Source organism: Malaclemys terrapin, chromosome 4 (assembly GCF_027887155.1).
Source record: "Malaclemys terrapin pileata isolate rMalTer1 chromosome 4, rMalTer1.hap1, whole genome shotgun sequence".
NCBI classification, from domain to species: domain Eukaryota; kingdom Metazoa; phylum Chordata; order Testudines; family Emydidae; genus Malaclemys; species Malaclemys terrapin.
Window position 1 is genome coordinate 43,677,971 of NC_071508.1, and position 13,206 is coordinate 43,691,176.

At 40.8% G+C, this 13,206-nt stretch overlaps 1 protein-coding gene across 1 annotated transcript in view; it reads left to right on the forward strand.

Annotated features, from left to right (window-relative positions):
* Positions 1-13,206, forward strand: part of LOC128836122 (mucin-5B-like) — a 69,921-nt gene that overhangs the window by 14,674 nt on the left and 42,041 nt on the right. Inside the window, exons 9-14 of the mRNA XM_054026137.1 lie at positions 1,827-1,965; positions 2,564-2,665; positions 4,041-4,110; positions 4,368-4,505; positions 6,385-6,549; positions 10,131-10,225. Of these exons, the coding sequence (XP_053882112.1) occupies positions 1,827-1,965; positions 2,564-2,665; positions 4,041-4,110; positions 4,368-4,505; positions 6,385-6,549; positions 10,131-10,225 (709 nt within the window). The remainder of the gene's footprint in view (positions 1-1,826; positions 1,966-2,563; positions 2,666-4,040; positions 4,111-4,367; positions 4,506-6,384; positions 6,550-10,130; positions 10,226-13,206) is intronic.

Genomic DNA, 13,206 nt, shown 5'->3' on the forward strand with positions numbered 1-13,206 from the left:
TATTTAACTATCTTTATAGTTACAAAGTTTTTCCTAATATCTAATCTACATCTCCCTTGCTGCATATTAAGCCGATTACTTCTTGTCCTAACTTCAGTGGACATAGAGAACAATTGATCACTGGCCTCTTTATAGCAGGCCTTAACATATTTGAAGATTGTTATAAGGTCCCCCTCAGGCTTCTTTTCTCAAGATTAACCATGTCTCCAGTGTGTCCACATCTTTCTTAAAATGCGGTGCCCAGAACTGCACAGAATACTCCAGAGGAGACCTCACCAGTGCCAAGTAGAGCTATAACCCCCAAACCTTTTTCTGCAGTACTACCGCCTAGCCACTTATTCTCCATTTTGTATTTGTGCATTTGATTTTTTAAATCCTAAATGTAGTACTCTGCACTTGTTATTGAATTCCAGCTCGATATTGTCTACAAACTTTATAAGTGTGCTCTCTATGCTATTATCCTAATAATTTATGAAGATATTGAATAAAACAGACAGAGGACAGATCCCTGCAGATATTTCCTTCCACCTTGACTGAGTACAGTTTTCCAACCAGTTCTGCACCCACTTTATACAGTAGTTATATTTTCCTAGTTTGCTTATGAGATAGTCATGAGAGACTGTGTCAAAATCAAGATGTATCATGTCTACTGCTTCCTGCCTATGCACTAGCCCAATACCACTGTCAAAGAAGGAAATTAGGTTAGTTTGGCATGATTTGTTCTTGACAAATCCATGTGGGCTATTACTTATTCAGTCTATTATCCTTCAGGTGCTCACAAATTGGTTGTTTAACCATTTGTTCCAGTATCTTTCCAAGTATAGAAGTTAGGCTGTCTAGTCTGTAATTTCGCAGGTCATCTTTGTTCCCCGCTGTGAAAGATAGGTACTATGTTTGCCCTTGTCTTGTCCTCTCGAACCTCACTCATCCTCCAAATAGTTCTTGAAGATAACGGTTAATGGTTCCAGGATTGCTTCAGCTAGATCTTTAAGTACCCAAGGGTAAATTTCTTTCCATTAACTTCAGTAAGCTTTTATTCTTTCAGGGCCTGATGATGCAAAGCCTTATACATTTGGGAGGAGCATTGCATTGAATAGGTAGCTGAGTAACAAACTAACTAGAGGTGGTCCAAAACTATGCATTGAAATGTCTTTCCAACTGAACATGCCATTGTGGATAGAAACAGACACGTTTAAAAAATGTGTCAATTGTCTCTGACATTCCACGGGAAAAATAATATTTCCAAATTTAAAAAATGTTGTTTCTGAAATTTTTGTTTGGGGAATCCCAAAGCTTTGTTTCAGGGAATTCTGAAATTTTATTCAAACCGTTTCATTACAACATGAACAGGAAACAATTTGATCTAGAAAGGAAGATAATCAATCAATCAGTATTAAGTAGCAGCTGCAATTGATTATTTTAAAAATGAAATAAAATAAAGTAATAGACTATTTGAACCATTATATCTGTCACATTATGATGTGTGATTTTTATACTAGTGCATGTTATGAAGTAATGTAAAAATAAAAAATATTATAAAATAAAATAAAATTCTAAACAAAATTTCAGAATTCCAAAATGAAAATTTTCCAATTTGGAATTTCTGTTTTGCAGAAAATTTTGAAAATATTTGTTTTTGTTCTGATTCAGAATGAAACAAATGTCAAAATGTTGAAATTTCCCTGAAAAGGAAATTCTAAGTTTCAGTCAGCTCTACTAACAACAGGAAGAAGTGACTGATTTATACAGACATCTCAAATTTTCAACACAGATGATATCTCCTCACATGTATTCCGATTATAACTGTTCCTCTTTGTTTTTTATAGTACCTGTGCTGGTGGCCGATGGGTTTGTGTATCTCTGCCTCTTTCTGGAAATTGCAACGTGGAGGGAGGGTTCCACATTACTACGTTTGATAACAAAGAGTTCATTTTTCATGGCAATTGTCATTATGTCTTAGCTAAGGTATGAAAAATAGCTTCTTTAATTTCTCAATCTATTTAGGATTAAAAGCTAAGATATGTTAGAGCTTTATCGCCTCATTTGCTCAGATGGCTCCCAATCTAACAAAGCACTTCAGCATGTGCTTAACTTTTAAGCACGAGTGGTCCTATTTGCTACCTCATAAGTCTGAATCTCATCTGCTCTGTGCTTATCAGTGGGTCCTTTCTGCATCAACACAACATTTTAAATAAGTTTTAAAAAATTATTTACTTTTCTAGGGGACCTATTAGCATAGATTTCCTCACTTTATCCTGGTGGAAAATTGTCTGGCAAACACAGGTGAATGAGCTGGCCCCTTCTTATCCAAAGACCCACCTCCAAGTAGCCCTTTGAAAAATAGACTAGCAGCAGATACTGAAGGAATGGACCATAAGGGGAAGGTTAACGGGCATGGTTTTGCAAGTGGGAGTGAAAGGTAACATTTTGCAATTGTAGTTGGCATGTCTGGGTCCTTTCCTATTTCCCTGTAAATATTTTAGAAATCTATTTTCCCCACTGCTTGTTTCTTATTATATGATAGAAAATGGTTTACATACCTGTTTTTCTGGCTTACTTTCAGGACAATGGCAGCAGCTTTGTGGTTGTTGGAGAGATCATTCAGTGTGGGATATCAAGCACTATGACTTGCTTGAAGAATGTATTAGTCACATTAAGAGCCCTTGTAAGTCATTGGTAACTACTTAGGTTAAAAAGAAATGTAAGGACCAGGAAAGATCATCTGGCCCTCCATGCCTGCACTTTTTGATTAAATGTTTGTAATATTCCCCTACAAGATCAGAGCTCTGTGCTAGGCTCTGTATAAACACATAAGAAGAGGCAGTCCTTGCCCCAAAGATTTTTACCATCTAAACAGACTGATGAAGGGTGGGAGAGGGGATGTATTATTGTCCCCATTTGATAGATAACGGTGGAACACAGAGACTGAGTTACTCAAAGCCACACAGACATAGATCTCAGGAGTCTCTGTTGGGTGCCTTGATCACAAGACCATTGTTTCTCTAACCTGTATGTTTTCTGATGGTCCACATACTCTCCTACTCCAGGAACAAACCATTGGGGAATTATTGAATTCATTTGTACTTTTTGCTTCAATTATCTTTCCTGGGAACTTCCTCCAACCTAAGTTAGGCAATTCTTATATACATATATGGGATGGGGGTAAGGAGGAGCCACCAAAAATGGATCTAAAGTATCACCACCCTTGCAGCATGCCTTCTTGACTGTTTTGAAGGGAAAAGGGAAAGAGGCTTGAATTTGGTTTTATGGGTCTCCTCTGGTCCATATGTTTACCAGCTTAGTTTTACAGCAATCCTCTGTTTTCTCCTAAGTTCCTAACTTTTGAGATTCTGCCTCTTGCATTTTTCACAGTGGTAAGAGATTCAAAAAGAATCTCTATTAGCCTTCTTGGTCCTTTTCATAATTTTGAGAATTTCTACTTCAAAAACATCTCCTCTTTTCCAAGAAATAAATAGAAGCCCAGGTCCCTTATACCTTTCTTATCATTAAGATTCTTGAGACCTGATAGTACCTTTGTTACCTTGTGCTGTATCCTCTCTAATCTCCTTTGTGGAGTAGAGTCACCATAACAGCACATTGTTTTCCAGATGGAAGGCCTGATCTCGCTCCCCCTGTAGCCTATGGCAAAATTCCAATTTACTCCTCTGGGAACAGAATCAGGCCTGATGTCTGCACAGTGCTCTGACGATGTAAATTTCCTCTAAGTAAATTTCCTCTATTGTCCTCAAAAAGTTAAGTGAGTTAACATATGCTGTCAATGATATTGCTTAGGGGATGGGTTCTCTTTTTTTCCAGTACAGCTCTCAGAATTTTTCAGTGTTGCTGCACAGATCCCTGGACAACACCACTCACCAGATAATATCAAACTGTGTTATGGGGCGGAGGGGTCTTGATTTATTGAAGACTCTCCCTTCTGTCAGAAGTTTCCAAGGGTGAAGCATGTCAGAATGTGATGCCAATTCCATCCCTTTCTTTGATATTTGATTGTCATTGTGGCATATTTCATTTTCCATTTGCAGAATATCCGACTCTGTTCCTGTGGAAATGTCTATATCAATAATTTCATTGCAGTGCTGCCAATAACTAGAGGTAAGTGTTCCTTCTTCAGTGTTCACATCTGCCCCAGGTTATCCCACACCCGCCTGCAGCAGGTTCTTGCACCTTCCTCTGAAGCATCTGTTTCTGGCCACTGTCAGAGACAAGATACTTGACTAGATGGACCACAATTGCTACATTCCTGTTCAGTGAGCAAGCAAATGGAGGTGTACATTTGGTGTCGTCCACTCTTCACATATATGCAGGTTTGTGCATATTTTCTTGGTAAAGATATATTTATATATTTTTAGATGGCATCACTATCTTCAGACCGTCTACATTCTACATCAACATCTTGACCTCATTTGGAGTACAGATCCAAGTGCAAATAAAACCCATTATGCAGCTGTTCATAACAGTGGATGACTCTTACCAAAATCACACATCTGGTACAGTATATTACGCTCTTGATGTCTACCCATGTTATAATGGTACATCCATCACCCTTCCTGTCCAAATTACTTGCTTCCATTTTGACCTTAGTGAACTGAGAGCCTTATTCAAATACCTTGCATCCCTGGTGTGATGGGTTCGGTCACAGAAACCTCCTTGGGACTGTCACCTGACATGCTGAAACTACCTCTGAGCCCATTTCCCCTGACAGCTTGGGACTCCAGGACCTTGCCTTGTTGAGCCAGACATGCTACTCTGCTGCAACACAGACCCAGGGTCTGAACCACACCCCAAAGCTTCAGACTTAACTGAAAACAGCTTAAGAAGTGCTCCTGTCTTCAGCACCCAAACACCCAGCTCCGAATGGGATCCAAATCCCAAATAAATCTGTTTTACTCTGTATAAAACTTATACAGGATAAATTCATAAATTGTCCACTCTCTATAACACTGATAGAGAGATATGCACAGCTGTTTGCTCCCCCAGGTATTAATCACTTACTCTGGGTTAATTGATAAACAAAAGGGATTTTATTAAGTATAAAAAGTAGGATTTAAGTGTTTTCAAGTAATAACAGACAGAACAAAGTAAGTTACCAAGTAAAATAAAACAAAACACACATGTCTAAGCCTAATACATTAAGAAACTGAATACAGGTAAATCTCACACTCAGAGATGTTCCAATAAGCTTCTTTCACAGATTAGACTCCTTCGTGGTCTGGGCCCAATCCTTTCCCCTGGTACAGTTCTTGTTGGTTCCAGCTCAGGTGGTAACTAGGGGATTTCTCATGATTGCAGCCCCCTTTGTTCGGTTCCACCTTCTTTTATAGCTTTGGCACAAGGCGGGAATCCTTTGTCTCTCTCTGGGTTCCCACCCTTCCTTCTAAATGGAAAAGCAACAGGTTTAAGATGGATTCCAGTACCAGGTGACATGATCACATGTCACTGTAAGACCTCATTCTCCATTCTTTCAGTGTTGGCCTGCATGTACCCAGGAAGGTTTGCGAGTAAACAGAGCCATTTACAACCAATTGTCCTGGTTAATGGGATCCCTCAAGATTCCAACCCACCATTAATTGCCCACACTTTGCATAATTACAATAGGACCTCAGAATAATACTTCATATTTCTAGTTTCAGATACAAGAATGATACATTCATACAAATAGGATGAACACACTCAGTAGATTATAAGCTTTGTAATGATACCTTACAAGAGACCTTTTGCATAAAGCATATTCCAGTTACATTATATTCACACTCATAAGCATATTTCCATAAACATATTGAGTGCAATGTCACACCTGGAACAAAAACTTAAAGTCTAGGTAGGATCGACTAAATCCTTCCACTCTGCTGAGGTAGATAAATTGAATTTCATATTATGTGGTATGTGAGAATCTTTTGAATGATTAGACTATAAAGGAAGACTGGTTAAGATATTGGGCTGGGACTCAAGGGCTGTGGATTAGATTCCTAGCTTTTCCACAGACTTTCTGTTACACCCTCGGCAAGTCACTTAACCTCTCAGTGCCTTTGTTTCCTACCTGTAAAATGGCATAATATTCTGTTTCTCCAACTTTTTTTTGCCATTTCTTTAGTTTGTAAACTCTTTGAGGCAGAGACAGTCTCTCACTATGTGTATGTACAGCACCAGTCTCTGTTGGGGCCCCTTGGTTCTACTGTAGTATAGATAATAAAAATTAAACCTTAAAAAGACTAGTCTACTGTGTGTGGATATTAAATATACCAAGCAAGACAAGTCTTTGTCTCCTACTTCCTGGATGGAAACCTAGAGCATCAGAGAGCTAAGCTCATCCCTCTAAATCTCAAAACCCTATTTATACCATTTGATTGTGATTTATCCCCCACCCAGGTCTTTGTGGCAATTTCAACAACATCCAGATTGATGACTTTCGGACAGTTAGTGGAGTTGTGGAGGATTCAGCTTCAGCCTTTGGTAACTCATGGAAGACTAGGGGCAGCTGTCCTGATGTTGAAGATAACTTTCAGGACCCTTGTGCAAACAGTGTGGACAAAGGTACTTATCCTCATTGATGTTCCAGAGCTAAATGTCTGTTGTATTTCCGGTAGCCTATATTGCTTTAGAAATCTTTTAACCAGGGAGTTTATGGTCGCAAGAGCTGTCTGTCTTCCAATGCTATTAGAAGAGAAAACTCAATGGTTTAGTCTGGAGGTGGTTTAACCTTGAAAAGGTTGTTCTTCCATGTTTAAAAGGTGATAGTTTTGTTTTTAAAACAGAACATACACAGTAATGCAGAAAGATGTGGCACTTTCCATTTGATTTGATCACTGATTAATTTGAAAACCCAATGAAGATATATTAGAATAAAGGCTTTAAAGACTAAAAATATATTGTTATTAACATTATGCTCCATATCATCTGCTGATATAAATTGACACAGCACCACTGAAATCAGTGGAACTACACCATACTGCACTAGTTGAGGATCTGGCCCAATAAGCCTGCCCCTGCATTCCATAGAATCACAGAATCATAGATGTGTAGGACCGGAAGGGAACTTGATAAGTCATCTAGTCCAGTCCCCTGCACTGAGGAAGTTCTAAGTATTATCTAGATTTCTAGACCATCCCTGAGAGGAGTTTATCTAACTTGTTCTTTAAAACGTCCACTGATGGAGATTCCACAATCTCCCTAGATAATTTGTTTCAGGCTTAACTACCCTTACAGTTAGGAAGCTTTCCCTAGTGTCTAACCTAAATTTCCCTTGCTGCAATTTAAGCCTATTACTTCTCGTGCTGTCCTCAAAGGATAAGGAAAACAATTTATCACCTTCCTCTTTATAAGAACCCTTCAAGTGCTTGAAGGCTTTTATCATATTCCCCCGCAGTCTTCCTTTCCAGACTAAACAAACGCATTTGTTTCAGTCTTTCCTTGTAGCTCATGTTTTCTAGACATTTAATCATTTCTGTTGCTCTCCTCTGGACTTTCCAATTTGTCCACATCTTTCCTGAAATGTGGCACCCAGAACTGGACACAATACTCCAGTTGAGGCCTTATCAGTGCTGAGTAGAGTGGAAGATTTATTTCTCGTGTCTTGCTTACAACACCCCTGCTAATACATCCCAGAATGATGTTGGCTTTTTTTGCAACAGTGTTACATTGTTGACTCATATTTAATTTGTGATCTACTGTAACACACAGATCCTTTTCTGCAGTACTTCTTCCTAGGCAGTCATTTCCCATTTGTATTTGTGAAATTGATCATTCCTTCCTAAGTGTAGAACTTTTCATTTGTTCTTACTGAATTTCATCCTACTTAGTTCAGACCATTTCTCCAGTTTGCCAAGATAATTTTGAATTCTAATCCTGTCCTCCGAAGCATTTGTATCCCCTTCCAGCTTGGTATCATTCGCAAACTTTATAACCATATAATTTATGAAGATATTGAACAGAACCAGACACAGGACAGATCCAGGCAGGACCCCACATGATATGACCTTCCAACTTGACTGGAAACCATTGAAAACTACTCTCTGAGTATGGTTTTCCAATCAGTTATGCACCCACCTTATATAGTAGATTCATCTAGGCTATATTTCCTCAGTTTGCTCATGCGATGGTCATAAGAAGCAGTATCAAAAGCCTTACTAAAGTTGAGATATATCACATCCAGTGCTTCCCCCATCCAAAAGGCTTGCTACCCTGTCAAAGAGGGATGTTGTCAGGTTGTTTTGACATGATATGTTCTTGACAAATCCATGTTGACTGTTATTTATCACCTTATTATCTTCTTGAAGCTTATGCACAGATTGCTTGAATATTTGCTCCATTGTCTTTCTGGGTGCAGAAGTTCAGCTTACTGGTTGATAATATCCTGGGTTGTCCTTATTCCCCTTTTTATAGGTAGGCACTATATTTGCCCTTTTCCAGTCCTCTGGGATCTCTCCTGTCCTCCATGAGTTCTCAAAGATGATCACTAATGGCTCAGAGATCTATTCAGTCAGTTCCTTAAGTATTCTAGATATATTTTGTTAGGCCCTGCCAACTTGAAGACATCTAACTTGTCTAAGTAATTTTTAACTTGTTCTTTCCCTATTTTAGCCTCAGATTCTCCCCATTTACACTGATGTTTACTATATTAGTTATCCAAACACTGGTACCTTTTTTGGTAAAAAATGAAACAAAAGAGACATTTCACTCTTTGACCATTGCTGCATTTTCTGTTATTGTCTTTCCCTCCTCATTAAGTAATGGGCCTACCCTTTTGTTGGTCTTCCTCTTGCTTCTGATGTACTTGGACAATGTTTTCTTGTTAGCCTTTATGTCCGTAGCTAGTTTAATCTCATTTTGTGCCTTGGGCTTTCTAATTTTATTCCTACATGCTTGTGTGTGTGTGTTTTTTTATATTCATTCTTCATAAATTGACCTAGTTTCTACTTTTTGTATCACTCTTTTTTGAGTTTCAGGTCATTGAAGATCTCCTGGTTAAGCCGGGGTAGTCTCCAACCATACTTTCTATCTTTTCTACTCATTGGGATAGTTTGCTTTTGTGCTCTTAATAATGTCTCCATAAAAAACTGCCAGTTCTCCTGAACTCTTTTTTCCCTTAGACTTGCTCCCCATCAAATCTTACCTGCCAGTTCTCTGAGTTAGTTAGTTTGCCTTCTTGAAGTTCACTGTCTTTATTCTGCTATTTTCCCTCCTACTATTCCTTAGAATCATGATCTCTATCATTTTATGATCATTTTCACCCAATCTGCCTTCCACCTTTAAATTCTCAACCTGTGCCTCCCCATTTGTCAGAATCAAGTCTAGAACAGCCTCTCCCCTAGTTGCTTTCTCCACCTTCTTTAATAAAAATTGCCTCCAATGCATTCCAAGAATCTGTTGGATAACCTGTGCCCTGCTGTATTATTTTCCCAACAGATGTGTGGGTATTTGAAATCCCCCATCACCACCAAGTCCTGTGCTTTCAATTATTTTATTTGTTGTTTAAAAAAATCCTCATCCACCTCTTCTTCCTGGTTAGTTGGTCTATAGTAGGCTCCTGCCATAACGTCACCCTTGGTTTTTACTCCTTTTTTCCTTACCTCGAGACTTTCAACAGGGTTGCCTCTCATTTTTATCTCAACCTCAGTGCAAGTGTATACATCTTTGATATGCAAGGCAACACGTTCTCCCTTTTTCCCTGCCTGTCCTTTCTGAACAAGCTGTACCTATGTGCAGCCAAAACTGCCAGTTTGGCTTCAGTGCAAGATCTGCCCTGGTAAGTGCCACCATGTGTTAGGAAATCTACAGTTTGCTGGTGATCACATGGCTAGTTCGATCATGTCTTTGGAAGTGACTGGAAAAAAGTGATTGAAGTGAGAAAAATGCATTCTAACATCTGTCCTGCAAACCTAAACCACAGGACTGATATTAGTAGCAAATGGAAATGTTCAGACCACTATATCTGTCAATCTAATCACACTCATCACCATGGTTTCTGATTGTCTACGATTTCCTTCCACTCTTACCTGAATGTCTTAAAATATCTTCAAGATGAAAAACATTTTCGAGATTTGTAAAGCCCATTGAGAAAGAGGGAGATTATAAATTTGCAGATGTGGGTAGTTTATCCCTATTTTCCCTTTCAGAAAAATTTGGGCAGCACTGGTGTGAACTTCTGTCTAACACAAGTGGTGTATTTGCTTCCTGTCATTCCGTTGTAGATCCCTCATCATATGTCAAGGTAAGGAATTGTTTTAATCTAGTCCAAAACTTGACCTGCCATAAATGTATTCTGATCAGGTGGGGATTACTTGCCGTATTCTACTTGCTCTTTAAAATTAAATGCACTGATGCCAAGGAGGAAGTAACAAAACAGAGTTTAAGAATGTTCTGCAAGGGTTTGTGGTTCTTTTCTATTGTGGACACAGCTGCTTTTCAACTACCAATTTCCGCACCCACAAGGCATCAGATGCATTAGAACTTACTAAGAAATCACACGACAATTCCCAAGTGTCTATGGGTCTATTCATAAGGCTGCTTTGCTGTGTAAAGCCAGGAATGCAGCCTTTTCCTTGAACCCGAGACACAGACTGTTCACTTCCAATATTAGCTAATGAAGCCTCCTTTAAGCTATCCACACTAGCTTTTTCCAAAGCAAATTCAGTAGATTCATTTTTATTTGAAAGACTTTGGCCATTAGGCACCAATACACTTTCCTCAGAAGAGAGACTGTTTACTATCAACAATGGCCCATTAAGAGTCAAAGGAAGCAATTCCTTTTCACCCCTCCCTAGGGCACAGCTATTGACTTCTCACAAACTTCAAAGATTTCACCCAGAAATTCCTTTCCTTCTGTAATATCATGCACTGCAACAGATTCTTTCTGAACTTTTGTTATGTCCAGAACAGACTTTGGCACAACAGACAAATAACCAAACTCCTTCTGAGTTTCACTTACATCCAGAATCACTTCTGGCACATTAGGAGGATATTTACACAATTCCCTTTCAGGCAGTGGCGGGTTTACAATGGCGCCAGTGGCTCCATGGAGCTGGGCCCATGCTTAGAAGGGGCCCTGGCCTGCTCCACTTGCACTGCACCCCGAGACCCTGCTCGCTCCCCCGGCCCACCACTTGCTCCTCTCAGCCTGCCCGCCGGCTGGCTGAGGTCTCCTCTCTGCTTCCTGGCCCCTCCGCCCCCTGCTCCTCTCTGCCCCCTGGCCGGACCCCAGTGCACCTCCAGCTCCTGCTTCCCACCACCTGTGGGGCCCTGCCTGTCTCCCCAGAGCTGAGCCATCTGGGACTGGTGCAGAAGCCTGGCCAGTCTCAGCTGGGGATTGGGTGGGGGGCGACAGCATGCGGGGCTTGGCTGGGCCCCTCCAGGCAAGTGCATCTTGAGGGATCCTGGCCGGGGCAGACCCTGGCCTGGTTAATCACACTACTCCTGAGGGGCTGGAGCGATTTCGCCTCCCAGCAGGGCCAGTGAGTGTGGCCGGGAGGCAGGGCATGGGGGAGTGGGTCTCTGGGGGGTTGGGGTGGGGGGTTGGGCTGTGAGGAGGTGGGGAAGATCTGTGTGTTGGGGCACTAGGGAGTGGGGGTTCTATGTGGGGTGTTGGGCAGTTGTGGTGGGGCTGTGGGCAGGGGGGCTCTGGGCAGGGATGATTTTGTGCAAAATGCTGTGCATTTGTGGGGGAGGTCTGGGGGAGCACTGGGCATAGTGGGTCTGGGGGGGGCTCTGGCCATAGGGAGTTGGGGAGTTGTTGGGCGGGGGTGTGGCATGGCATGGGCTGCCTCCGAGGGGAAGGGGCACACTGGCAGCACAGGGTCAGGCGGGCCACTGTGCATCTGGCAACTACCAGTTTGTAAATAGTGCCCTCGCACTGGGCTGGGTGGAGTGGGGCTGCCCCTGCCGCCATGCCCCATTGACTCTGGCTGGCCCCTCGCTCTGGGGACTGATCTCCCCATGCCACGCTCCATTGCCTCCATGGCGGCCCACAAATATGTTTGACGCCAGGCCCACAAAAGATTAATCCAGCCCTGCTTTCAGGCTAGCTGGTAGACTTCATAGTCAAAGGGTTAGAAGTGTTTTCTCCCCTGCAGCTCTCTTTGCTGACAACAGCTACAAGCTTAGGATCCATTTCTTCCTTGCCACAAGTTTCCAGTTTGTCAGTAGACAACATAGTCAAGTCACCTTTTACAAGCTTTACTAGCCAACGATCTATTACTCTCTAAGAATGTACCCTTTCCTCAGTTAGGGCTTTAACCTGACCATTAACTTTAATCTGCTCTAGAGAAACATTTTCCTGACCAAAGAGTATTCTCTGTGCTTTATTTAATTTCCAATTCATTTCTGAGATACTAGACAGACATTCAGAAACTTCATTTACAGACAATCTGCTTTTTTTGCACAGATAAACAGCTAACTTTCTCAGACAAGCATTCGGAGAAACACTCCATAGGCAAGTCCTTGCCCTTAATTGACACAGGTTTAGGATTATTTCTTTCCTCTGACTGGTTTATGTCAACCTGACTGAACAAAGCTTTAATATCATCCCCAATCAAAAGATTCTTAGGCAATAACTTCCTTATACCATCTATAACTTCCTGTTTAACACCATTCCACTCAAGGTGGATTTTGGCTAAAGGCACACTTACAGTAAACTCATAGAGGATTACACTATTAACACTCTTATCTGGTAAGTAGTCTTCCTTTTTGACAAGATCTGCTTTAACAAGAGTGATATTAGAAGCTGTAATTTGCCCTAAACAGCTTTTCCATTGATTTTTACATTCTCTGCACATGTTATGGGGTTACCTTTACCTGAGCTCAAAGTAAAAGCATTTACATAAAAGGTGGCAGTGTTGGGGTATATTTGGTTACACACAGACAACTGCTTAGACTCATACAACATACCAACATTGTTATAAACTGGATAGATTCTATCCCCATCTTTGTTGTTGAGAGGAGCTGGCTTTTCAGGATGATACTGCTTCTGCTGTTCTTCCATTGTTTTTTTTTTTTTTTATTTGGATCTTAAGTCTAGCAACCTTCTCCTCAGCAGCCAGCCGTTCCATGTGCCTTGCATGGGCTTCTTTCTTTCTTTCTTTCTTTCTTTCTTTCTTTCTTTCTTTCTTTCTTTCTTTCTTTCTTTCTTTCTTTCTTTCTTTCTTTCTTTCTTTCAGCAGCTTCTCTTTTCATATCAGCTATTTTTTGTTCATGTTC